Here is a 23,961-nt window from a genome sequence, read left to right on the forward strand (position 1 = left end):
TTGAGCATTGTTTTATTCTTTTAGAAATCTCGCTGTACATATGGTTAAGTAAAAAGTTCTGAGCGTTTTTCGCTAGATGTCTTTAGTGAGCCATATCTCACGATGTGCACATCGCATCGAGTCATAGTATACACCGATTTCAAGGTGATATTACGCATCAAAAAGGTTCTTTGTCAGTTTTGTGTTCGGTGAAGCCAGTTGTGTGTTACAGCGTTCGAAAATGGAGATAAAAAAAGAGAAAATTCGATACATTCTTCAGTACCACTACGACCAAGGTGAAAAGGCGGAGCAGGCGGCCAAAAAAATTTGTGCTGTTTATGGACCCAGTACAGTATCGAATGCAACAGCAAAGCGGTGGTTCCAACGATTCCGTTCTGGTAATATGGACGTCGAAGATGAGGCACGCTCTGGTAGGCCAATCGTCGAAAATGTGGATAAAATCATGGAAATCGTCGAGTCGGACCGGCATGTGAGCACTTATTCCATTGCCCAGGAACTGAAGATTAGCCAGAAAACCGTTTGGAACCATTTGCATAAGGCTGGTCTCAAGAAGAAGCTCGACGTATGGGTGCCACATGAATTGACGCAAAAGAACCTTTTGGACCGAATTGATGCCTGCGATTCTTTGTTGAGACGTAACGAAATCGACCCATTTTTGAAGCGGATGGTGACTGGCGATGAAAAATGGGTCACATACGAGAACAACAGCCGAAAAAGATCGTGGTCCAATCGCGGTGGGCCGGCCCAAACGATCGCCAAGCGTGGATTAACGGCCAAGAAGGTTTTATTGTGTGTTTGGTGGGATTGGAAGGGAATCATCCATTATGAGCTGCTCCCATCGGGGCAAACACTTAATTCGGACCTCTATTGTCAACAACTGACCAGACTGAAGCAGGCGATCGACCAGAAGCGGCCAGAATTGGCCAATGGGAAAGGTGTTGTGTTCCATCAAGACAACGCCAGGCCGCACACATCTTTAACGACGCGTCAGAAGCTCCGAGAGCTTGGCTGGGAGGTTCTATCGCATCCGCCGTACAGTCCAGACCTGGCACCAAGCGATTATCACCTTTTTAAGTTTTTGCAAAATTTTCTTGATGGTACAAAACTGGCCTCAAGAGAGGCTTGTGAAAATGAGCTGGTCAAGTTTTTTACCAATAGGGACGAGGACTTCTTCAACCGCGGAATTATGAAATTGCCTTCAAAATGGACAAAAGTAATCGAACAAAACGGCGCATATTTAATCTAAATCGAATAATCTTGACTATGTTAATTTCATCGTCGAAATAAAGCGAAAAAGCGCTCAGAACTTTTTACTTCACCTAATATATACATATATGCACGCACATATATATACATGTATAATTATATACGCATATAATTATATACACATATATTTATTGTTAATAGATACGTATAGCATATAATCCTAATAATTGTCGAAATACAAAAATACACACGTACGATGCAGAATGATATATAAATTTTTATAGGAGACTTATTGTAACAGACAGGATATTATTTCATATTAATTACTATAAGTGTATACATATCATATGAAGCATCCTATATACAGTACTAAGTCGCAAAATAAGTATACAATATTATAAACATTCAATAATTCATATAACTCACATATTTTATCTATTAGTTGTCTATTATCTATTAGTTAGTTTACCAACAAATACGATTCATGTATGTAATAATATTTTACAAGAAAACGTTAATAATGTTGAAAGATGTTTTTGTATCGGAATCAGAACATTTTGAATTAATAATCGATTAATTTTCATTATATATGTATACATATAGTATACAGTTATATACGTATACATATAATCAACAAAATTTATTATTTAAACAGAAAAAGGATAATGAAATGAATTTACCACGATAACAAGCCATGTAATATTGCCAAATCTAATTTACAGTATACAAAAACAAATGTAATATATAAACCTATACATCTGAACCAATAGAGATCTGTAAAACATTTTGTTCATATTATATCATACCTTATTTTTTTTGTGATGTCACATTTTACCAAAATTTGTGATAATTAAGTAATCTGCATTAACTACGATTTTTTAAGTTTACTAAACAGAGAAACTTTCTCCGCATCCACAAGTCCCTTTGATATTTGGATTATTAAAAACAAATTCGGAACTTAATTTAGTTTCCACATAATCCATTTCAGTACCTAGCAGAGACAACTGTGCCTTTTTGTCGATCATAATGCGAACTCCATCTTGAACAACCTCCTCATCAAGTTTACATTTTTCTTTGGCATAATCAAGAGTGTAACTTAGACCATTACATCCTCGTTGTTTCACACTGACCCTTAAACCGATCTGAAATAGGAAGTAGTTTTTATGCAATATCTGGCTCTAAAAAGTCAGCTATTTTATATTACAAAATATTTTACATCAATTATTAATATCTTGTATAATTTATAATTCAACAATTATTCTTGGAACAAAATCAACTTAATTAGTACTTAGTTGTAAGAATATTCAAATCTTTAAAATTGAAATGGTCAATATATGAAAATAAATTTATTTTAAAATAAACACAGTGTTTTAGTTACTTTATAATAAATAAGAAGGTATTAAAGTAGAGGTCAAACTGTCTACTCACAAATTCGTTTTTGTCTTTTAATAATTCCTTAATTTTTTTTACTGCACTTGATGTCTGTAATAAAATAATTATAACATGAAAATCTAAAATATTTTTGCTTATTTGGAAATGGCAAATATTTTTATAAATAAACAAATTGGTACAAGATTATAATTCTCACAATTTAGAAATGAATACATATTCTATTATATGGAATAATATGCTGAGATTAATTATACAATGTGTGATATATGTGTATAAAAACAAAATTCATAAAAAGGATATAATCATTATTATCTACAGATTATTTATTATTATTTTTTTTACAATGCTCTACTTGCATTTGATGAATTTTATTAAATGTTACAACAATATTCTACAAATTTAATATAGTTTCATATAACTTAAAGAAGGAACTGAGATATTTGTTATATTATATTAAATGTCAATATTAATCATTCAATTACAATTAATAAATTCATTATTTTTTTATGTATAAAATCATTAATTTTAATGAAGATATCGGTTAAAATATTCTAGATTTATATCTGTACAAGTGTCTGAGAATATTTATAAATATTTGTTGATACTTATATTTATGTCACACATTATGTGATTATATTTAACTTTTGATATAAATAGTAATACAAAGTCAAATTATACATGTTTACATACCGAATAATAGAGAATAACTTAATATTCACTATACAAAGTTCTTATAAGATATTTCATAACTACAAAAAGAAATGTTTATCCACAAATTAATAGCTAATTATTGATACATATCTTTTATTGTTTTGTGAAAATTATAAACAGCTAAAATCATGGAAATTTCTATGAAGATAAATAAGTAGTCAATGTGTTATTATATGTAATAACATTGGTTTTAAGAATAAGAATTATACATCAACATATCAACATAGACTGAAAACTGAACCTTAACCTTTCAGTGTTCAAAATATACATACGTTCGTAGCAATATTAACTAACACCATGTACCAATAATCTAGAATTATTACATATTTATATATGTGTATGTTAATTATTCACTTACTAATGTAAGCGCAGCTCGTGTAGCAAGTATTTTTCTACCTTTGACAGCACGAACAGTAGCTGCAGCAGCTACGGAAGAAGCCATATTGATCTCGTAACGTCGATACTGCGTATGAACACATGTAAAATATATGTGTGTACAAGGAATGATATAACTATATTCATAAAAACATACACAGGTATAGTAGATGATGCATTTAGAACACAGAATTTTAGGATTGACGATTGACATCGACTGAATCGCTGATATACATATGTATTTCCATGCATCAGTGGACCGAATGCTGCCAAATTGCAGTAACAAACAATGAGGAATTTTCTACGCACCGGTAGACTACAATTTTTAATATAGCAAAGTCGATTCTGTAAGATTGTTTCGACATATGTTCAGGTTATCCCAAATAAAGGTAGCAATAAATATAACATCAGAGAGAAAAGATTAAGATTGTATTTAATTTGTAATTGTATCATTTATTTAACACTTGGGTAAATTGAACATAGTACAACGTAGGTATCAAGTATCAATTGAAAGGTAACAAACAACTATCGAATAACCTTTTTCACTTCTCGTGGCAAATGGGAACTGCTACGAATCAACGTAATAATATAAGTTTCATTAATCTACTTGCATACAAAAACGATCATTATAATCGATTAAAATTGCTCAGCGGGCAATAAAGTTATAAATTTGAAACTGAAGTATGCACGTATCATTTTCTCAATGTCCTTTAACCTAAAATAGAAGTATGCGATATAGAAGAAATTTGAAATCGCACTTCACGTTTAACGCGATAAACCATACGAATTTTGTAAAGAGTAATAATTTGGACGCTATCCAATTCCAATTATAATGTTCTATCACATAATCATAATATTCGGATTTCGAACGTTATTGGTAAATTAATAGGTAAGCTGAATATTAACGAGAATAAAGTAATCGATAAAATTAATAGTTGATACTATTCGTGGAAATTTATATATCTTATTCGTTTCTATAAGTAAAAGTATTACTTATATATTATTTTGTATAAATTATAGAATGTGCGAAATAAATTTGTTAATACGTCTGAGGAGTTTTTCTGTGAAGATAACAAGCACGTAATGCATTACCTGAAAGATGTGTCTGTAAACAAACGTCAGCTCAACGTTACTTAATAGACTTTTAAATAATTTACATTAGAATGATTAATATAACATTGATATATATATTAGCTGAGCTGAAGTTTTATGTACTAATGTAAAAAATAATAATTTGCACGTCAAATGAATTTGTTGCGAAAACGTGTATTAAAACTCATAAATTGTTTTGACGAAAGTAAGTATTATTGTTCCTGGAAATGTGATTACGACGTATTATAAAATTAGTTTTCATACCGATCAACATATTCCTCGAAATAAAACTCTTTAAAACATAACCTCCGCTGTTACTACATATACAAATAAACGTGTCGTTACTTAAAAAAATGATGACATACTGGCCAAATTTCTTTTATATGACTGTAAAAACTATATTACTTTGGTTGCAGGATCTTATTAAAGTAGTTATCCGTCAGGATGCCAGGGAAGATAAAAGTAAAAGTATTGGCGGGTCGCAACCTGCCAGTAATGGATCGTTCTGGTGATACGACGGATGCATACGTCGAATTAAAATTTGGCAATATAACGTTTAAAACAGACGTATGCAGAAAATCGCTCAATCCTCAATGGAATTCAGAATGGTACAGGTTCGAAGTTGAGGATTCTGAACTGCAGGATGAGCCATTGCAGATCCGATTAATGGACCATGATACCTATTCTGCAAACGATGCAATAGGCAAAGTTTATATAAACTTAAATCCATTATTGTTGCCTGGTGTTCCTCCCACAGTTAAAAATATCTGGACATTAGAGGCTGCAATGAATACCAACGCTGGCTCTCAGAGTGGTGTGTATTTGTTCTTAACGGTAGAACATTCAAACAAATTTAATAAGATTTTATTCTAGGTTCTGTTATGACTGGATGGATACCAGTGTATGATACAATGCATGGGATTCGTGGCGAAGTTAATATTATTGTTAAAGTAGAGTTATTTTCTGATTTTAATAGATTCAGACAATCTTCCTGTGGAGTACAATTTTTTTATTGTAAATATATAGAGTATTTATCAAACATTAGAAATTATTTTTTTAAAATGTGGTATGTAGTATAATGTTCTTTCAGCACCAAATATACCTCACGGATATCATACTCAAAGTATACACGGTTTTGTAGAAGAATTAGTTGTTAGCGATGATCCTGAATACAAATGGATTGATAAGATAAGAACACCCAGAGCCTCAAACGAGGCAAGGCAAACATTATTTTTTAAACTAAGTGGAGAAGTTCAAAGGAAAATTGGCTTGAAAGCTCTAGACCTTGGTGGAAATGCTGTTATTGGGTAAATTACAGACACAATGCATAAATATTGATTGAAGAAGTTTTTATCACACTATTTTGTCATAATTAGGTATCTACAAAATTTTGACCTGGAAGGTGAATCTGGAATTGTAGCACGGGGGATAGGTACAGCCGTTACACTTGTGAAATTGCAGGATACCTTGAACTTTTCATCTGACGATATAGAAGAGTAAGTATATACAATACTGTTCACTGTATCGCATTTAGCTTAATCTTTTATAGACCAGTTCTGCGTTAATCGTACCCTAATTCTTACACACTTAAATTTTTTACCAAGTATCTTTTAATATAACAATGTTGGTAATACTAAAAATATATTGAAGTGTTCTGTGTTGTGAATTATAATGCTGATTATTTAATCTGAGAGATGAAGTTTGTCCTACTGCACATTTTTTGTACAAGTACGAATTGTTATACTGCTTATTCATAACTAAGTGCATGTAAAAGGAATCAAACTATTATTTTTCAATTAAAAAGTTACTAATTTTTTTAGTTAATTCTAGTAGGTGATAAAATATTAATTAAACTTTTTATTACTCAAAAATAAACATTAACATTTAGTCAACAAGTACTTGATACTGATAATGTGTATTTATTTCATTTTCAAATATATGGTTTAAAGTTTGATGCGTCTGTATACAATAGATAAATAGATTTTAACCACTTTACATTCATAGTGTATCACATATTTCAAGCGTATTCGATCTCATTTCAACTTCTACGCATTGGGTGTCCTATTTCTCTGGAATTGTTACTTTTACATAAAAAGATATAAATATTTTATAATCTTTTTATCCCTATATTCCGTTTACGTACTATTTATTATTTATTTTGAGAAACGTTTCATTTCGTGATGCGATTGCTAGCGTAAAAATATAGACTACAAAAGCTACAGCAATACTTTATAAAACTTCTAATCAGTATATAATTTTTTTAGGACACCCGGTATGTAGAAGCTAGATCGAGGTCTGATGCGCGTGCATTAAAACCAGGACGATGTGTGTAGAAAACGGAGCACTGCGATAGACTGGAAATAAGTAGGTACGCTACACGCGCATCCAACTTTGATCATTGATAGTAAAAAAGATTAGAGATCTTTAATTGAATGAAAAATATTGAGAATTCTTATATACGAACTAATTAGGCCTTTTTCTTTCTATCCACCTGCATGTGTCAACATAGGGCATTCTTTTCACAACACAAAGCACAAAAGGAACGTACAGGACTCGATGAGAGTATGCCGTTATATCCCGTTACTTCCACTCATATCCTTGATCCTCGTTTTGCGAGTACACAAACCACGCGTGTAAAGGATGATTTTCCACATCATTCAAAGATATCCAGAAATCCTCGGCGAATTATAACAAAGACTGAATGTCCTTGCCGTAAATTACGCGACGTAAGAACTATTGAGAAGTCATCGGACACGAATAATTTAAAGAAAACTCCAGTTTCATACCCAACTTCAATTGAATCCATTATTCAAGATGCGTCCATAAGAATGATGCTAGCGTTGGAAGATGAAAGAGGTGAAAGCAAAAATATATTGGACGTCCGCAAAAATTTGAGGAGACTGTTTAGTACAAGTGATACAGAAAGTAAATCTAGTACTTCTTGGTTAAATAGTTCAGCTAGGTCTTCCGTTGGAAGTATTCAATATTCAAAGAAAGGGAAAGCACTTAAGGACAGTAAAGAAGGAGTTGCCGCCCTTTTAATAAAGTCTATACATAGTGTTCCTTTGGAGCATGTTAAGGAAGATCATGAATTATCAACAGCCCTTTCTCTGTCTGATAATACGAAGGAACGCGAAAATGTCGATGAACATGCTATCCAAAAAGGAAAAGATAAGGATAATTTTAAAGGTGAAATTTATACCGTAACCCCGAAAGAACAGATGAAGAGGGAACACGATTCTTCGTTCGAAGAAAACACATCTAGCTCTAACGGCTTTTCGAATGAATCATCAATTGATAGTACTAGTTATAATATTTTAAACGATTCAAAATTTTCAACCGACGAAGAATTGGACGTAATCGATCAGTTTAGGAAACTTCGTAGAGCCGATACTTTCCCTTCATTAAAAAGAAAACCAACGCAAGTAAGGTCACAAGGAACAGATAGCGATACGTGTCCTCTTCACGAAGAGAGTACATCCCCTCCACTTGTTAAATGCCTATCTATGAATCAAATATTGACATTTAATTTCGAATTTGCTGCAAGTTTGGAAATAAGGAAAGATCATCCGCAAACAGCAGCAGCAGAGTTTAATAAAAATCTGGAAGGTGGGAAAGTTTTACAAAGCCAGCAAAGTAGTGAAAATTCACAAGACTTTAATCTTCCGCTCGCGACGAGTACGCCCGTAGAAAATTCTGTAGAAGAAACGAAATCGGATTCTTCAATTATTGATGTAACAAAAAAATTAACTGCTCTTGTTACTGATTATGAAAAATGTGACGAACTTAAACAATGTAATCAAATTTCTGTAATAAGGGAACCTACTTCAGAAGATATTTTGAATGATGTGGACAATATGAAAGATAATGAATCATCTTACGCCGATGATTGTGAAGTACCTATCTCGGCGTATTCTCTGTTGCAAAGTGCAAGTAAAACTGAAAGTAAAGATAAGATAGCAATACCTAGGCGGATAGATAGAGATTTCTTTCAAAGATTTCCTTCTGTGATTGATGAGGTAGATGAAATCACTTTGAAAGGCTCTTTTAAAGATAAGCAAAATGCTGAAAGATTAGAGGAGGGCGATGCATTAAAATTAACTTTATTAACACGATCACTTCCATCATTACAACAGTATGAATTCTCTACTGCAGAGTCAAATTCAAGAAAAGATCTGGATAATAAACTAACGCCAGAAACTATGTCGAAAACTTCGTCTAGCATCGAAAGTTTATTACAATCTTCGTGCAACGAAACTTTTGATGTAATTCACAAGAATAGACAACGTCGTATGTTAGATTTAATCAGAATAATTGACACGAAAATGATGGTGCATCCGCTTCATCATAATAACAACGATGGTCACTTTAGAAGGAAAAGACGAGATAGAGCATGCAGAAATATTAATCCTCGGAGTTTACATCAGAATTTGCATAATCAGTTTCTGAAAAAACACCTCCACAATCACAAACGAGCAAAAGTTACACGTGTGTCCTCGTTCTCTAAAGATTTTCCTTTAGGCGAATCCATGCCAACATTGCGTACACCTGACACCTCGTCCTACAATTCCTCTCTCGAGAGCGTTATCATCTACGACACGCTAATTCGATCACATTTATGCAGAACAACTGAGTCCTTTTATTCGAGAGATAACTTCATAACCAAAAGATCTACAGTCGATCCGAAAACGTACGAGATTGCTGCGAAAGAATTAACTCTAGATGCACAAAGCAGCGATTCGTTTAAAAATGATAGTAACACCATAGAAATGAATCAACTAAAGCCAAAAGATACTAACCATTCGACATCATTCACATCTGTAGATCATGCGGTACATGAGAGTCATAGCATTTGTAATATAAGAAAAGCATTAGATCAGGATGAATTAACTAATATTACTAACACTGCTAATATGACTTACAACTCGTGTGTGTCCCCTCCTTCCCTCGATCATAGGCAACAAGATGAGGCATCTCTAAGTCCGTCTTATCCACTTCCGGCTGTTCCTCCTATGGTTTCAAAAGTATGCCAATTACCGACGACTAAGGCACAACCCACTGCCCCGTTGCATCGAAGATCCAGTGATTCCGATTTGAGCATTACTCCAAAAGGTGAGCTTTCTTAATTATACACTAATTACATCTCTATCTAATTTAAGTTAAGATAGAGAATGTAGAACGTATTTATTTTCGATCAATCTGGAATGACTCGTGAATATACATATTTGGAGTTGTTTTTAATGTAGTGCTACGAGTGCACTTTATTCACGAAATCCATTGATCTGCAGGTGATTTATTATGGGTCAAAATTCAAATTACAGGGTGCCTCATAAAGTGAGTTATAGCCAGCAAAGAAGAAATTCCTGAAACAAAAATAGCATATTTCATGATGATCCTACATGGTTCTAGGTAATTTCTTTTTTAATTTATGTATGATTAAGAGTATCATTTCCTGAAAAATTATTTTCTTTATCTCCTTCTTTGCTTATTACTTACCGAATATCTACATTGCTGAACAAGGAATCACTTTATGAGACATTCTTTCTTTATGACATGTAATTACAATACATGTTTCAATAAATATTTTGTTCTTAGATTAATTTATTTCTTTGTAACAAAAATAGAAAGTGCAATGTACATTATAGGCAACTCATTTGGAGCAAATGATAGATCAACGACTGGATTATTGAAAACGTCAACTGCTGTAATAAGAACCATGAATCAAGATGCATTTGAAATGTTAGAATACCCATTTATTACGATGCAACAGTACCCGCCAGGATTTATTTTGCATATCGGTAAGCATTTCATTATTTAGATATCTTAATTTACGTTTATTTACGACTTTGTCGCAAAGTTTAATCATAAAGCGTGTACTTCGAGACAGGTGGTCTTGTAAGCTCAAGATCAGTCAAACTTCTCGAAAGGATCAGCAATTTAGAAGAACCCGAGAGTCGTGATGCCTGGTGGAAAGAAGTTAGAATGGAAGTTCGATCGCATGCGAGAGCATTAGCGTGTAACGTAGTGATTGGTTACAAAGAGGAAACTAGTATTTGGTAAAAACTAGGATAAGACATTTAAACGTAGTTTATGATGACATTGTTTTACGCTTTTTACTGTTACTCTTTTTCTTGTAGCGATGATGTCTGCGTGTTAAATGCATATGGAACTGCAGCAGTAATTAATCTTCATAGCTCAAGTCAGGATGTAGACAATGTTTTTGTTAGCAAAGCACAATCTGGATCCGGTGTTAATGCCACGGAAGTAGAACGCGAGAAAGCTCAACAGAAATCTGCACCTATAAAAGAAGAGAAAAGCGATACGGATACGTCTGTGCCAACTTCTATGCAAACCTGTAAAGTAAGGCATATGTCAGAGAGTAGAGATCACGAGAGAGATGTCCAATTTCAAAGTAAATGCAGTCTCTGTCATTTACCGTACAACGAAGCGAGTGTTCCGTTTCGTGTAAACGTCTCAAAATGCGGTATATGCAAACGTGCCAGAGTACCGGATGTGATGTTCACTACTATAGAGTTACCAGAAAACGTATTAATGACCGGACGAGGATGCATCATTCAAGCTACCGCGTGTAAAGCCAAGAAAGATCTCAGAGGAGAATTAAATGCCAAGGAGATATCCGATTGCTTACCATTTTTAGAATACGAATTGCATAGTTTACTCTTAAACAAATTAAAAGTCAAAGGAATGAATTCGATATTTGGCTTGAAGTTACAGATCTCTGTTGGTGAACGACTAATCATTGGTATGGCTGTGGGTACGGCTATATTTTTAACCGCCTTACCCACACCCTCTGTTCCACAAATTGCCTCTGGAAATTCTTGGCATAAAGAGGAGCAATTAGCAGAAATTCAGAAAACTTTAGTCGAAACAGTCAAACAGAACAGAGAATTCTATCGGCTCAAATCTGTTGGGGTAGGTGTTTTATCGATCATTTTTGAAATTGAAAATAATCAATAATCAACTTATGTATTTGTTATAGGACGTTGAAAATGGACGTGTCACAGCTTCTGATACCGATGAATCGGACGATGATCTCCCAGATTTAGATTTTAGCGTAGGTCCGAGAGATACTTGTGTGCTAGAAGTCGATGACATCGAAGATATGGATAGAATATCGTTACTGATGGATGATAGGCCTCCGGAGGATTTCCACGTAGTAAATACTCAAACGATTCCTGGTTTAGACGAGTTGGAAATCGTGAGGAATTTGCAAATGTTTACTCAAATTTCGAGAACGAAAATTCCCACTGGACAATTTGCATCAATGCCCTCTAAATATTTTGCTAGATTACTTCAGGTACCGTTGTATTTAGTTTTCAATCGTTAATTTACGCGTAATAAAATCATTATTAATTTAATCGTAGATTAAATGATTGATCTTTCGTTTCAGTCTGTATATTTCAAATTAAGAAGAATGATCCCCTGTGCGCTCTGTGACATGCAATTTAAGTTGGCGCTTCCCGAGCCAGATGAAATACAATTCACAGTAATTGGTATGGCCCTTGGATTAGGAGATCCTGTAAAAATAAATAAATCTAAGAAAAAGCTGATAAGTCATTCTGCAAGTAAAGACCAAGTTAAAAGACAAGGTAGGTACCATAAGCTGTTTACAAATTCTTGTTATACTCGAAGTATTTATTAATTAAAATGTATTATATATTTAGATGATAGCGATATGATATTTAATCTTGACGTGGATCATACGGAAGTCTCGTCGGATAATGTATCTAGCAGCAATATGAATTCAGCTACCCTAGTTCATGCGCCATCGCTGAAATCCCGGACTCGTTCGCCATTACGATCCAAGATTTTTACAACACGTAAACATAAACATGTAAGTGTTTCGATGTGAGAAGAATTATCTTGTGAGGCATACGATTCAAATGATTGTGATTATAAATTGTAATTAAAACGAACAGGTGCCTTTAAAGGGAAGGTACGGTGTAGATATAACACCTCTGTCTTATCTACCGGGTGGCCGCATAGAAAGGTATCTAGGAAATTTAAACTTTTTCTTCATTCGTGAGAGCACATCCATCAGAGAAGTTAGTATTGTTTTTTACATGAATGGATATAAGAAATAAATTGACGAAAATTAATAATATTCTACCTATTACAGAATGGTGGTCTGAGTGGATTTACTCATAGTTTTGTGATGGAAGTTTTGGCAATCGTTCGCGCGCATATTACGGCCTTGGGTGGTAATGCGATGGTAGCATTTTTTATGACTAAGTGCGTACTCCTCCACAGTCCGCACAAAAACCAAGTACGTATAATTTTTCTAACCTTTAGTAAGTTCGACTGGTGGAATATAGCTAAGGGAAAGTTATATTTTAGGGTCAATGTTTAATAAATGTCGGTGGAGATGTGGTATCCGTGTCGTATTTCACAGACGAAAAACACTGTGGTGTTTCAAATTGCTGACCCCAACCTCCACATTCTGCACCTCCATAGCTACAACCGCACTCCGAGAAGCAACGTCGCAGATTTGACTTCTCGCTGATCGACGAACTCCGTTAATCGTTTTGGACAGATCGTATCTTTTATCTTACAATCCTGTGATAGGATAGGGTTTGTAAATATTCGAATCTTTAGCGTATAAGTACTATAAGTTACGAGAATTCGATTGATGGATTTAGATAAGTTTATCAAATTTCGTAAATTTAGTCAAGCGGCTTTCTCTAACGAAAACGATAATTGTGTTACAAGACGCACATGTTCGATTCAGCACGGTCTTAGGTAGGCCTTTTAAGGAATTCTAAATGCTGCTTCGATGATTAGGTGCCTTGGAAATTGCACAGAAAATTTGCGAACAATTCTTTTGTCCAACGAAGTAGGTAGTCGTTGGAGGCAAATTGTATGATTCAGGCATCTGAATGGATTCCCATTTCTCGTTCGGTTGTAACAATAACAGCAAAAAGGAAAGACGTAGACGCTTCCTAAGTTCTGACACAGATGAAAGTGCGGTGATCGATGTTAGTGTGGATAAGCGTTCGCTCTCTTTAAAGGATGATAACGATCGACGTAGCTGGCTCGTAAAAATGAATTTGCCAGTTAACATTTGTTTATAATTTTGCAGATATTAGAATAAGAGAAGGGTATACATATAAATAATCTTGATCGTTATGGGACAGAAATTCGAGTTTTACGACCTTTTTGTCTAAGATTGAGGAATATCTTTTCCGAAATTCAAAGCTACGTAAAATGTACAAAATTAGATTACGAGACAGAGTACGGCTTACGAAGTATCCTGTGTATTTGGATTGTTATGCATGTGTCTCCAATCCTTTACATTTGGTCGTTGTTCGTCGATAATCGTACGAATTTATTGTTATCGATTTAACGCTTGTTCTGCGAGAACTAAACGACGTGATAAATGTGCATTGCAAAATGTATTTGTGTTTTAATTTAACATAGTTATTGATTATTAATCCCTCTGTTACAATGTGATTAAATAAAATCGTCGTGTAATTAAATATTAAAATTTTTTAAATCACGTTTTGATATTAAAGCATCCTGTATTTTCGTTGTTTCTTAACGAGGAAAGAAAGATGATGTCATACAACAACTTTATTATAATTTTAAATGTTGAAATTTAATAAATAATTAAAATCGTTAAATAGTACATAAAACTGGCTGTCAAAGTTGTTTTTTCAATTTTACATCGTAACGCGATGACGCGAGAACGCTGCTAATTGTTTTATCGAAAAAACCACAAAATGAAAGAGTCATCAGTGCGAGTCGTTAATGCCATCATTATAGAATTTATTAGCAAGGAGATGGAAGGAAGAGAAACTTCTTAAACAGTTTTTAAATGAAAACAGAAGCTGCACGATACACGAGTAAATTTTCGGGATTTTAATCAGAGAGCCATTACTTTTGCTCGCTTATAGTTACTGTCAGATTTAATTATTCGATATTAAGGAGAAACACAAATTGATATATGCAATGTGAATCCAAGTAAGGATCTCTAAATGGGGTTTGCAGACATTTTTTTCTTCTTTCGTAGCTTGACGATACGGTGAATCGAACTGTTGGATCGTTTCAAGTGCGAGGCGTCATTTGCGTCGTGTTTAACGACGCCTTCCAAAGCGTAGGAAAACATGATCCACGTCCTGTCTCTTAACGCCACTGTCTAGTAACGGGATGCTTTCGTGAAACCCTATAAATTATAATTTCATTACGAAATGTCCTTCTTTTTTCTTCTTCGTAATATAAGTTCAATCTCTACAGTTACGACATTGCGAATATTTTAAAACGAAGAAATACCTGATATATGATTATCCTTGTCATCGATATAGCTTTCCATCTCTGAACCAAGTTCGTATATCCTTGAAAGAGCGGCGCAAACCTTCCGGATCCTCGGTGGAAGATCATCCAAGAAGCCAGGATTACATTGGGTTGGTAAAGCTGCCAGGACATTGTTATAGGATATGGCCATGGTTGTCATTGAAAAGAGGATCACGATCGTCGAGCTCATCATCCTTTAAAAAAAGACATCGTCACACATTTTTCGTATAAGCGCTATTACATATATCGGAAGATTTCGACAGAGTCGTACGCGTATTTCGGACGAAGAAAGTTTCAAGGAGATTAAAGACAAAAGAAGGTGAATGAGCTCTCGCTGACAAGAGAATTAGCTCGTTACTTATGAATCCGCGAGAATTAATTTTCCGATAAAGAGTACGCGGCTAACGGTTCAACGACGTATTTTTAACGCGGCTATCAACGTGGTCAACAACTATGGTACAACGGAAGAACCGGACCGAGCTGTTCTTCCTCAAAGTTAAACCATAAAACGTCACTGTTGTTCGCGAGATAAACGGTAATTTCAGATATTTTACTCTCTTGCTTTGCCGAGTGACGATCAAATTTGCGAATAAAATGATCCTGAGAAATAAAAGAATCGTCCGAACGTGCAAAATTATGCGAATACTCTAAAACATCCAACAGGAAGATGGTTGAGAAAGGATCGCTTAATGTTTGTTTGGGACATGTATTGCGTTACACAAGACGGAATCGGAGTATCGAAGAAATAAAACACGCCGATTCCGATGTGATCTCCGAGGTGATCCGAGAGTCGGGAAATCGTATTACCAGTGCTACGTGACTGGAATGTTTAGTAGTTTTCAATTTATTCGAACTAAATATAAAACGAACACCACGGGAGTTAAATCGACGTGGAAGGAAACGGACAAACGAAACGCGCCTTTGTCGTAGTCGATGGCCAAGAAGCTCAAGAATGCCGGCTGCTATGTACGTACTTACATACCTGTGTACAACTTGTTGGCTGAAAGGTAAAGAGGGAAGAGAAAATTGTCTGTCGAAGAAGGGTCGTACGAGAAACCCTTTGGTTGTTTTTCAGCAAATTTTTAAAGACGTTAAAGTACCAACAAATCGATTAACGCATACGTCGTACGTTTAAACGGAAGTATACAGCTCCTTGAGCGATTTTATCATGCGTTTGATTAATAGTAATGCTCGAAGCGTATTATCATTCAGATATTAATAGCGGACAGTTGCTATTGATATCCTTAGCAATGAGTCACTAGAGGTAACTACATACGCGGAATATATACTATTGTTCTGTATTTGTAAATAGATATCGATGACACTGAGAAATGTAAATGTAATTATCGCTTGATTGCAGTATATCGTATATCCATTGTGTTATCTATTCGTTGTATAGAAGTGTAAGAGAAGTTTCTATTTCGCATCTTAAAAGCGAGTTGTTGCGACGCATGATACGGTGTATGTGCAACATTCTAAACGGTACTTTACCATGGTACGATTCGACGTACTCTTGGTTTTGTCGTCGAGCAGATTCAGCAAAGAAGGAGGAAAAGGATGCGCGCGACAGAATCTTCGGAATGAGATCAGCAATTGAATTTGAACGCTTTGTAGCTTTCTGCCATTCTGTTCGACCAGCTTAAAGCGTCGTGTTCTCGAGAGTTTCGCTGTATTCTAGCTCGACGGAATGTTCGAACGTTTTCCGCGTGTGCAATGCGACGCTGATACGAAAAATCAATTATTTACGATCGAATAAAACGAATACAATGGAAGGAATAGTTATAGGTTTGCAGGAGTGAGAAAGCGGCGAAAAGAGGGGAAAGCGATAAATTAGCATTTTGGTTCGCATCTTGCGGCGTACAATTCGGTAAGAAAGGATCGACTCGTAAATAATTCGAACGCCTATCGATAGTTAATTAAGAGAATAGAATCAGTTGGAATTGCTTTGGTGACCTCGTGCTCTCCACCCCCTGCGGCGATCGAGAAATTATCTCTGTTTCCTTTTCTTTTTCCATCATCTTTCAGCCTCCACTAAACCCGTATCAAACTCGTTGATCGTAACATCCAAAAGGATTAATCGTTGGCCATAAAATGTTTGTAATACAGCGGCGATATTTTAGCGTGTTCGAAATATTTTAACGCGTTGGAGCGAAGCTTGTTTAACGAGAGAAGCGTAATTCTATAACGAAAGCAATTTCTGCCAACAGTGCAACCTTTACAAATTCCAATTCGAAGTTCCTTTCGCGTACCATAGGGCTTTCAAACTTTACGAATTTCATTTGTTTTATATAAAACAGTCGACCGGTAATCGCGTTACCAAAGTCGCCCCATCTCCTTTCGGCGACTGGAATCGCTTCCGGTTAATTTAATTTCGCTAAAAGGTAATTTACTAAGAGAGATACCGCGCAGCACGTATGATTTCGCAGGAAATTGGTCTTTTACAACATTTTCAAACGCCTGCGAGATACGCGCTTCCTGCCTCTTAAATATTCGAGACAGCTAGCACGGAATACGAAAGGACGAAAAGATGTACGTAAACGAACATAGTAGCACGAGTTTTACGCTTTTGAGTCGGGGCAAAACGCGCGCGATACGTGGAAACGTCCGACCCAAACCGACGTTTACTACTTAACATCATAGTTCTCCTTTCCACGCTGATAAAACGAAGCGTCTTGTCCTTTTACGATAGTAAAACGCCACTTCTCGTTTCTCGGACAAGAAAAAAAAAATGAATCGATCAAACGTATTCGTACGTCCATAATTCGTCCCAACTCGAACGAGCAATGGATATCGTCGGAGAATCCGTTAACGCGCGGAAAAACGATGACGCGAGAGCTCGATAATCGTCCGTTTAAAAAGACAACGCCCGTAACGAGCGACAAACAGTTTTTGACTCTTTCTCCAATCGACCCATCTGCCACGATCTTTTTTCACGCCCTCGATTTCGATCCGATCCGAGTCTCGCGGCGAGCGCGCGATTCTTCGCGCGTCGTTCTTTCTCCGACGAAGCTTAAAATTCGAGCCAGTTGCGAAAACAACGGGCGTTTATCTTCTAAACACTTTGGATCGAGCAATGATTAAATTTGCAAGCAGGGGATGTTAACAAAGGTTCATTGGAATTACTCGCCCGCGCTGTTTTAGGAAGACCTATGTAAATCTTGATGAACAGCTTGGGACACTCGGCGAGCTGTCCCTCGAGCTACCCTCGCGGCAGATCGATCAAGAAACCGAACAGATATCGCTCGCGGGAGATTTCAAGAGGAAATGAACGTCAGCTCTTAATCGAGTTTGTATCTGAAATATCGTCGCACTAGTTCACGGTCTTGTTCTATCGCGCGACGCGAAGAAGGGAGAAAAGCGAGGAAACGAATGGAAGCTCGAGGAAAACATTTGCAAAGAGCGTGGACCGTGAAATTTTCACGAAGAAGATTAGTGGCGCTGTCTTTAGATAGTCTCGTGGATAGGACAGAGGGAGAAACGTGTTAACGTAAACGTTGTACGATGTGCAGGATTAAAGGTAAACGTGGATTAAACGTAACAAAGTTTTGCACGCGAAACGTTCGTAAGAAACGTTTGAAAGTAAATAAGAGAGGAAAATTCTTGGAATCGAGATGGAGAAACAAAATACTCGATGGCTGGTCGTCCTTACGATAGACGCGAATAGGCTGTCCGGGATGTCAACTCCGCGCAAGCTATAACAAGGCAGCTTACGGTACCTCGTAGAAGATCAGGCAGCTCGAGTGAAACTTCTGTTTCAACCTCGTCCTTTTCTCGCAATTTCTTGTTATTATGTCGTGCGTGTTTCTTTTTCTTTCTTTTTCTTTTCTTTTGTAATATCTTGAAAACGTATCTCCGCGAGATTATATCTTGAATTATAAATACGATCGGTGTTGAATATCATTTATCACGTGTTTTGCAATAATTTGCTTGGTAATAGCTTGGCAACTAATTAACCCAATATCGGGTCTAATCCCATACTGCCGGTCTTGGAGAATAAATGAAAACCGTGGCTACGGGATTAGAAAGATTTACGAAAGACTTTGGTGATATAATGTTTAATAAGGAATTACGGTTAAACCGCGTGACTCGGCAGTTTTAATCGTTGCGATCTAAAAGTTCGCGCCGGGTACGTCTATGGTGAAATTGAATTTTGAATTTCAATGGTAAATCGCATTGTAAAAGAGAGGGATTCGCGGAGAAGAATTTATAACTCAGACGCGATGCAAGTAATATGGTAAAAGCGTAATATGATTTATACGGTCACCGTTGAAAGAATTCCTATGTAGATGTCGAAGAATAACTCGACGATCGTAAAGGATGCGATCGCGTGGGAACGTCGAACGAGATTTATTCGGAAGGAAGGACGCGCGCAATTATATCCTATTCCCTATGGAACGCATTCAACTTTATAATCTGGAAAAAAGCTTGGAACGCACGCAACAACTTGTGTATCGCGAACAATCCGCATAATGGAATCGTTTGATTTTAGAAATTTCACTTTCTTTGTGTTTCGGTTACCCGCGCCTACGATATTTTTCTACGATAATTTATATTTTTACCGTCGGATTAAATATCTTCGATAATTGCTCGTAGTACAGCCGCTCCGAAGGAAAAAAGTTCAACATCTTAAAAAATATCACAGTTCCTGTATCGTTCGTCGTTTCTTTCTTGCAACGAAAATTTGTAAAACAGAGGAACGTTTGTCGTACGTACGTACACGAGGTAGTCGAGTGCGGAGAAAAGTATTTCAAAATAATAGTAAATAATCGGAGGTCGGAGGGTGGGCGAAGAATGTCGTGACAGCATGCATATATATTGGAATTTCTTTCGACCGACAAACGTTTCGCGGACGTACGTTATACCGTTGGTCCGCGTGTTTCGCAAGGACAGGAAACGCTGCGAACTATCCCCTGAGACGGAATGTTCCACATTGTAGACCGAAATTAATGTTTGCGTTTGGAACAAGCTCGTTTCTTGCCCCGTCGCGTAAAAACGATGTTCGTGCGTGCAGGTGTGCGATCGATTGGAATTTTTCATTTGTACAAGGCACAGAAACGAGCGGGATGACGACGGTATCGACGTAATGGACGTGTTAAAACGTTCACCAAATAAGAGACAAAGTCGCGTAAAACGTTCGATAAAAGCTCTCGTTAAAAACTGAATCAAAGTCTTAAAAAGAAGATTAATAAGCCGCTGGCTTGGAACTCGATTACAGGGGCTTAAGGAAGAACCCGATTCGTAACTTAATTTAAAAAATTGATTAAAAAGCCTAACGAGGTTTGGCAGGGACGCGAGGAATATTCTCGTGCAACAAGTAACGAGTCCCGGGAGTCATCAAAGTTTCAACTTTCCGTTACGTTTATGAATAAAACTCAGCCTCTTTCGAAAACCTCGCGTACCTGGCTACTCGACGACTCGTAATTTGCAAATTATTCGACGGGTTCGGATTTAACGTTCGCCGTTGCCATCTAACCGAAGGGAAACGCAACGGTACACCAGGTATCTGAGAGTGAGAATACCTGTTGCCTGTTCACGAACGCAGAGGTCCAAGGTAACGCACGAACGTCGAAGAAACTGCGACGTGGACGATCCTTGCGAATGCTGCTCGATTCACTGGACACTGGACGAACGGCGAATACGGGGACAGATGTGCGATATACGTCTGTGCTAAGATCCAAAGATACGATGATAGTGAGGAGATACGCGAGAGATCAGCCCTTAAATACGCGCCGTTTCCACGGCCATGCGCGTTTCAACGAAGAGTCAGGCGAAATCGCACGCATATTACACCCTCTCATCTCGTAGTTGACGTACATTTTCAATTTCCCCGTCGACACACTGAATAAAAATTTCATGAAAATGCCGGTGGTTACGTAACAGAGGGTGCCTTTTCTCTTATCCAACTGCCTTCGTTGCCGCACGTTTTCTTGCTTGAGCGCGTTGCCTGCAAACGAGATTTTTAACGGTCAAACGGTCGCTTCGAACGGCACGACTCTCCGGACTAGAAAACTCTTATCAACTCTTGATTAGTTCTACCTGCACTTTTGCCGGTTCCTGTGGGTCTTCTTCGACGATATTCCTTCGACGTTGTTGGTCGAAGAACGCTCGTAGCCGCCACCGAATCTCCGTAGACGCGGACCATTTGCAAATTCTTACTTTATTTTTCTCGAATTTTTTCCTCGCCTGGTTGGTTTCCCTGGTTGTTTCTGCGTTTCCCGGACCCCTTGATAATTTATTACGTTCTCCAGGAAAACGGTTAATCGAGTTATCGACCGAGTAATGAATTTAACGACGCGATAAAAGTTATAGAAATTACAGAGCGATAAAACGATAGGAAGCCTTAACGAGACTTTATGAGACACCGCAGAATTTTAATATCGTCCCTTCTAAATTGCCTTTTCGTTTGTTTTCCAGCCGTCCGTCGAGAATATCGTTTTATTCGTTAAATACGAAAGAAACGCATTGGCGAGAGAAACGGTTTATTTCAATTTTTCGGCACGCACCCTCGGCACGTTAAATATCTTTCGTTGCGAAACTTGTATCTCGGACGTGGTCACCGAGTGTAATAACTTATATCTCTTTCTCTATTTTTGCCTGGGCTTTTTCTACGCGTTTCTCTCGTTTTTGGAAAACGAACCACGCCTCTTACTCGGTGCGTTTCTTCCAAATATCTCGCGTGCATATTACGAAACGAAAGAAACCGAAGAAAAATTGATATTAGAATAAAGCCACGTAAAACCGAAAACAACGTCGAAACAAACGCGAAATGACGTATTCGACGGAAACGAGGGACGAATATCGATATCGTTAATACACACGATACGAGATACGTACGTTCAATCGAAGGAACAAACAAAAGATTTTCACGAAAGGCTAAATACGAATGAATTATCGATTGATCGCGCGTAATAAAATAGCCATAGGGGTAAATACGAGAGACTATGAGAGGTTGCTATATAAACTTAATAAGCGAGATCGTGCTCTATAACGTCTGAAATATTCGCAAGAAGATACAGATAAGAAAGAGAAACAAGGAAATACGAAACGCGCGAAGAAAGAAATGGAAACAACGGAGATGTCGATTTTCTCGTCGATCACGGTGTTTATATAGTTCTTTACATGCCAGAACGGATATTCTTTCACAATTTTCCGATGTGTTGGACGGTGAAGGTGGAATTCGAATCAAAGAACCGAGGGCCACCGAAGCAAAAAACACGAGATGAGATCCGTCCGCTTTCACTTTTTAGAGATCAAAGTTTACCGTGGAATCGAATCTTCGCTAAAACATCAAAATTACCGTTGATAACCGCGAAACGACGAGATATCGCGATAAGAATATGTGTACGGTTAGCAACGATAATCTACGTACGCTTCTTAACACGTAATATTAAATAAAAGACTTTACGCCGAGAACGTTCACACTGTGAATCTTTTCGACGCATTAGGACGCCATATAATTTATTCGCTTTATTCGGAGGAAAAAAGTAAAACGGTTACACGTACCTGTTATATCTAGGAGAAATTAAAAATGTAACAGACGTAATACCATGTTCGTACGTTTACGAACAATTAATTATATTCATAGGTTCTGCGTAAGTACCAATGATCGAGCCAAGTTTTTGTCGTTGAAAAGGTGAAAGACATTATAATTTCTGATTTAATCGTATTTCTTTAAAATATCGCTTTAATATGCAAATATTGTTATAGAATATGGAGATAAAATGTGTTCGGACATTTAGACATTTAGAGTCTGACTCTAGACATATGTACGTATACGTACATGTATATGTAGGTGCAGATTTAGGGGCACACGAGCGCGCGCACGCACACAGGATTAAAAAAATGCGAAAAAATGTAAGGTTTTAAGAAGATCGATTCGAGTAAAAGAACGGAGAAGACATTTTCGAATAGTAGCCGAAAATGTCGGTTATTAGATCGGAATAATATGTACACGTATATGTACGTACATGTATATGTAGGTGCAGGTATAGGGACACACAGGCGCGCACACAGGATTAAAAAAATGCGAAAAAATGTAAGATTTTAAAAATATCGATTCGAGTAAAAGAACGGAGAAGATATTTTCGAATAGTAGCCGAAAATGTCGATGTTATTAGATCGGAATAATATATACACGTACATGTATATGTAGGTGCAGGTATAGGGACACGCGGGCACGCACACAGGATTAAAAAAATGCGAAAAAATGTAAGATTTTAAAAATATCGATTCGAGTAAAAGAACGGAGAAGACATTTTCGAATAGTGGCCGAAAATGTCGATGTTATTAGATCGGAATAATGTATACACGTACATGTATATGTAGGTGCAGGTATAGGGACACGCGGGCGCGCACACAGGATTTAAAAAATGCGAAAAAATGTAAGGTTTTAAAAAGATCGATTCGAGTAAAAGAACGGAGAAGACATTTTCGAATAGTAGCCGAAAATATCGACGTTATTAGGACGGAATAATAGATCGGTTGATTTGGTGAACGAGCTTCCTGTCTAAATTAAATGCAGCGACCCTCGGATCAAAATTCACCGGGGAAGTGGATTCAGAAAGTGAATAATACGAAATTCAATACAATAACGATCATCGTTAGTTTCAGCTCGTATATCGTCCGCGTGGCAACGCTCCGTGGTTCCTGCTCGAACTCGATCGCAATTTTCATTCAGTGTATTTATTATTTGTGTACCGTTCTAACACCAGGACCCTCCAGACAGTTCAAATTTAACCACCATGGTTTATCTTTGTAACAACAATCGGAAAGTTTAAGCGGAGATACCTTAAGTTCTTTCGTCCGCGAAAGATTTTACGAGAGATTAGGGTTCGATCCGCGAACAAAACCGACAATTCGATCAACGAAGTAACG

The 23,961-nt window shown here is 36.7% G+C and overlaps 3 protein-coding genes across 9 annotated transcripts; 1 reads left to right on the forward strand and 2 right to left on the reverse strand.

Annotated features, from left to right (window-relative positions):
- Positions 1-1,463: 1,463 nt before the first annotated feature.
- Positions 1,464-5,058, reverse strand: LOC117214019 (iron-sulfur cluster assembly 1 homolog, mitochondrial). Of its 3 annotated transcripts, none has more exons than XM_033459826.1 (4): positions 5,041-5,058; positions 3,668-3,772; positions 2,635-2,688; positions 1,464-2,348 (listed from the first exon to the last, which is right to left on the reverse strand). In XM_033459826.1, exons 2-4 carry the CDS (start codon positions 3,749-3,751, stop codon positions 2,094-2,096), a joined length of 393 nt encoding a protein of 130 aa, XP_033315717.1. In that variant the 5' UTR covers positions 3,752-3,772; positions 5,041-5,058; the 3' UTR covers positions 1,464-2,093. The 3 variants fall into 3 exon arrangements, with proteins under 3 accessions (XP_033315717.1, XP_033315716.1, XP_033315715.1); XM_033459825.1 differs by lacking the exon at positions 5,041-5,058 and adding an exon at positions 4,777-4,907 and having other exon boundaries at positions 1,466-2,348; XM_033459824.1 differs by lacking the exon at positions 5,041-5,058 and adding an exon at positions 3,862-3,880 and having other exon boundaries at positions 1,544-2,348.
- Positions 3,992-14,273, forward strand: LOC117214013 (C2 domain-containing protein 5). Of its 4 annotated transcripts, XM_033459806.1 has the most exons (16): positions 4,843-4,981; positions 5,193-5,590; positions 5,650-5,790; positions 5,867-6,083; positions 6,153-6,272; positions 7,286-9,888; positions 10,422-10,574; positions 10,664-10,832; positions 10,914-11,136; positions 11,506-11,709; positions 11,777-12,094; positions 12,188-12,386; positions 12,462-12,631; positions 12,717-12,842; positions 12,917-13,063; positions 13,135-14,273. In XM_033459806.1, exons 2-16 carry the CDS (start codon positions 5,221-5,223, stop codon positions 13,219-13,221), a joined length of 5,247 nt encoding a protein of 1,748 aa, XP_033315697.1. In that variant the 5' UTR covers positions 4,843-4,981; positions 5,193-5,220; the 3' UTR covers positions 13,222-14,273. The 4 variants fall into 4 exon arrangements, with proteins under 4 accessions (XP_033315696.1, XP_033315697.1, XP_033315695.1 ...); XM_033459805.1 differs by lacking the exon at positions 4,843-4,981 and adding an exon at positions 3,992-4,573 and having other exon boundaries at positions 10,914-11,709; XM_033459804.1 differs by having other exon boundaries at positions 10,914-11,709.
- Positions 14,274-14,349: 76 nt separating this feature from the next.
- Positions 14,350-20,790, reverse strand: LOC117214020 (myosuppressin). Of its 2 annotated transcripts, none has more exons than XM_033459829.1 (3): positions 20,607-20,790; positions 15,067-15,281; positions 14,350-14,959 (listed from the first exon to the last, which is right to left on the reverse strand). In XM_033459829.1, the coding sequence occupies exons 2-3, from the start codon at positions 15,278-15,280 to the stop codon at positions 14,871-14,873; spliced, it is 303 nt and encodes a 100-aa protein (XP_033315720.1). In that variant the 5' UTR covers position 15,281; positions 20,607-20,790; the 3' UTR covers positions 14,350-14,870. The 2 variants fall into 2 exon arrangements, with proteins under 2 accessions (XP_033315720.1, XP_033315718.1); XM_033459827.1 differs by lacking the exon at positions 20,607-20,790 and adding an exon at positions 16,066-16,088.
- Between the last annotated feature and the right edge of the window lie 3,171 nt (positions 20,791-23,961).

The sequence above is a fragment of the Bombus bifarius genome, unplaced genomic scaffold, assembly GCF_011952205.1.
Source record: "Bombus bifarius isolate JDL3187 unplaced genomic scaffold, Bbif_JDL3187 scf7180000009145, whole genome shotgun sequence".
NCBI lineage: Eukaryota > Metazoa > Arthropoda > Insecta > Hymenoptera > Apidae > Bombus > Bombus bifarius.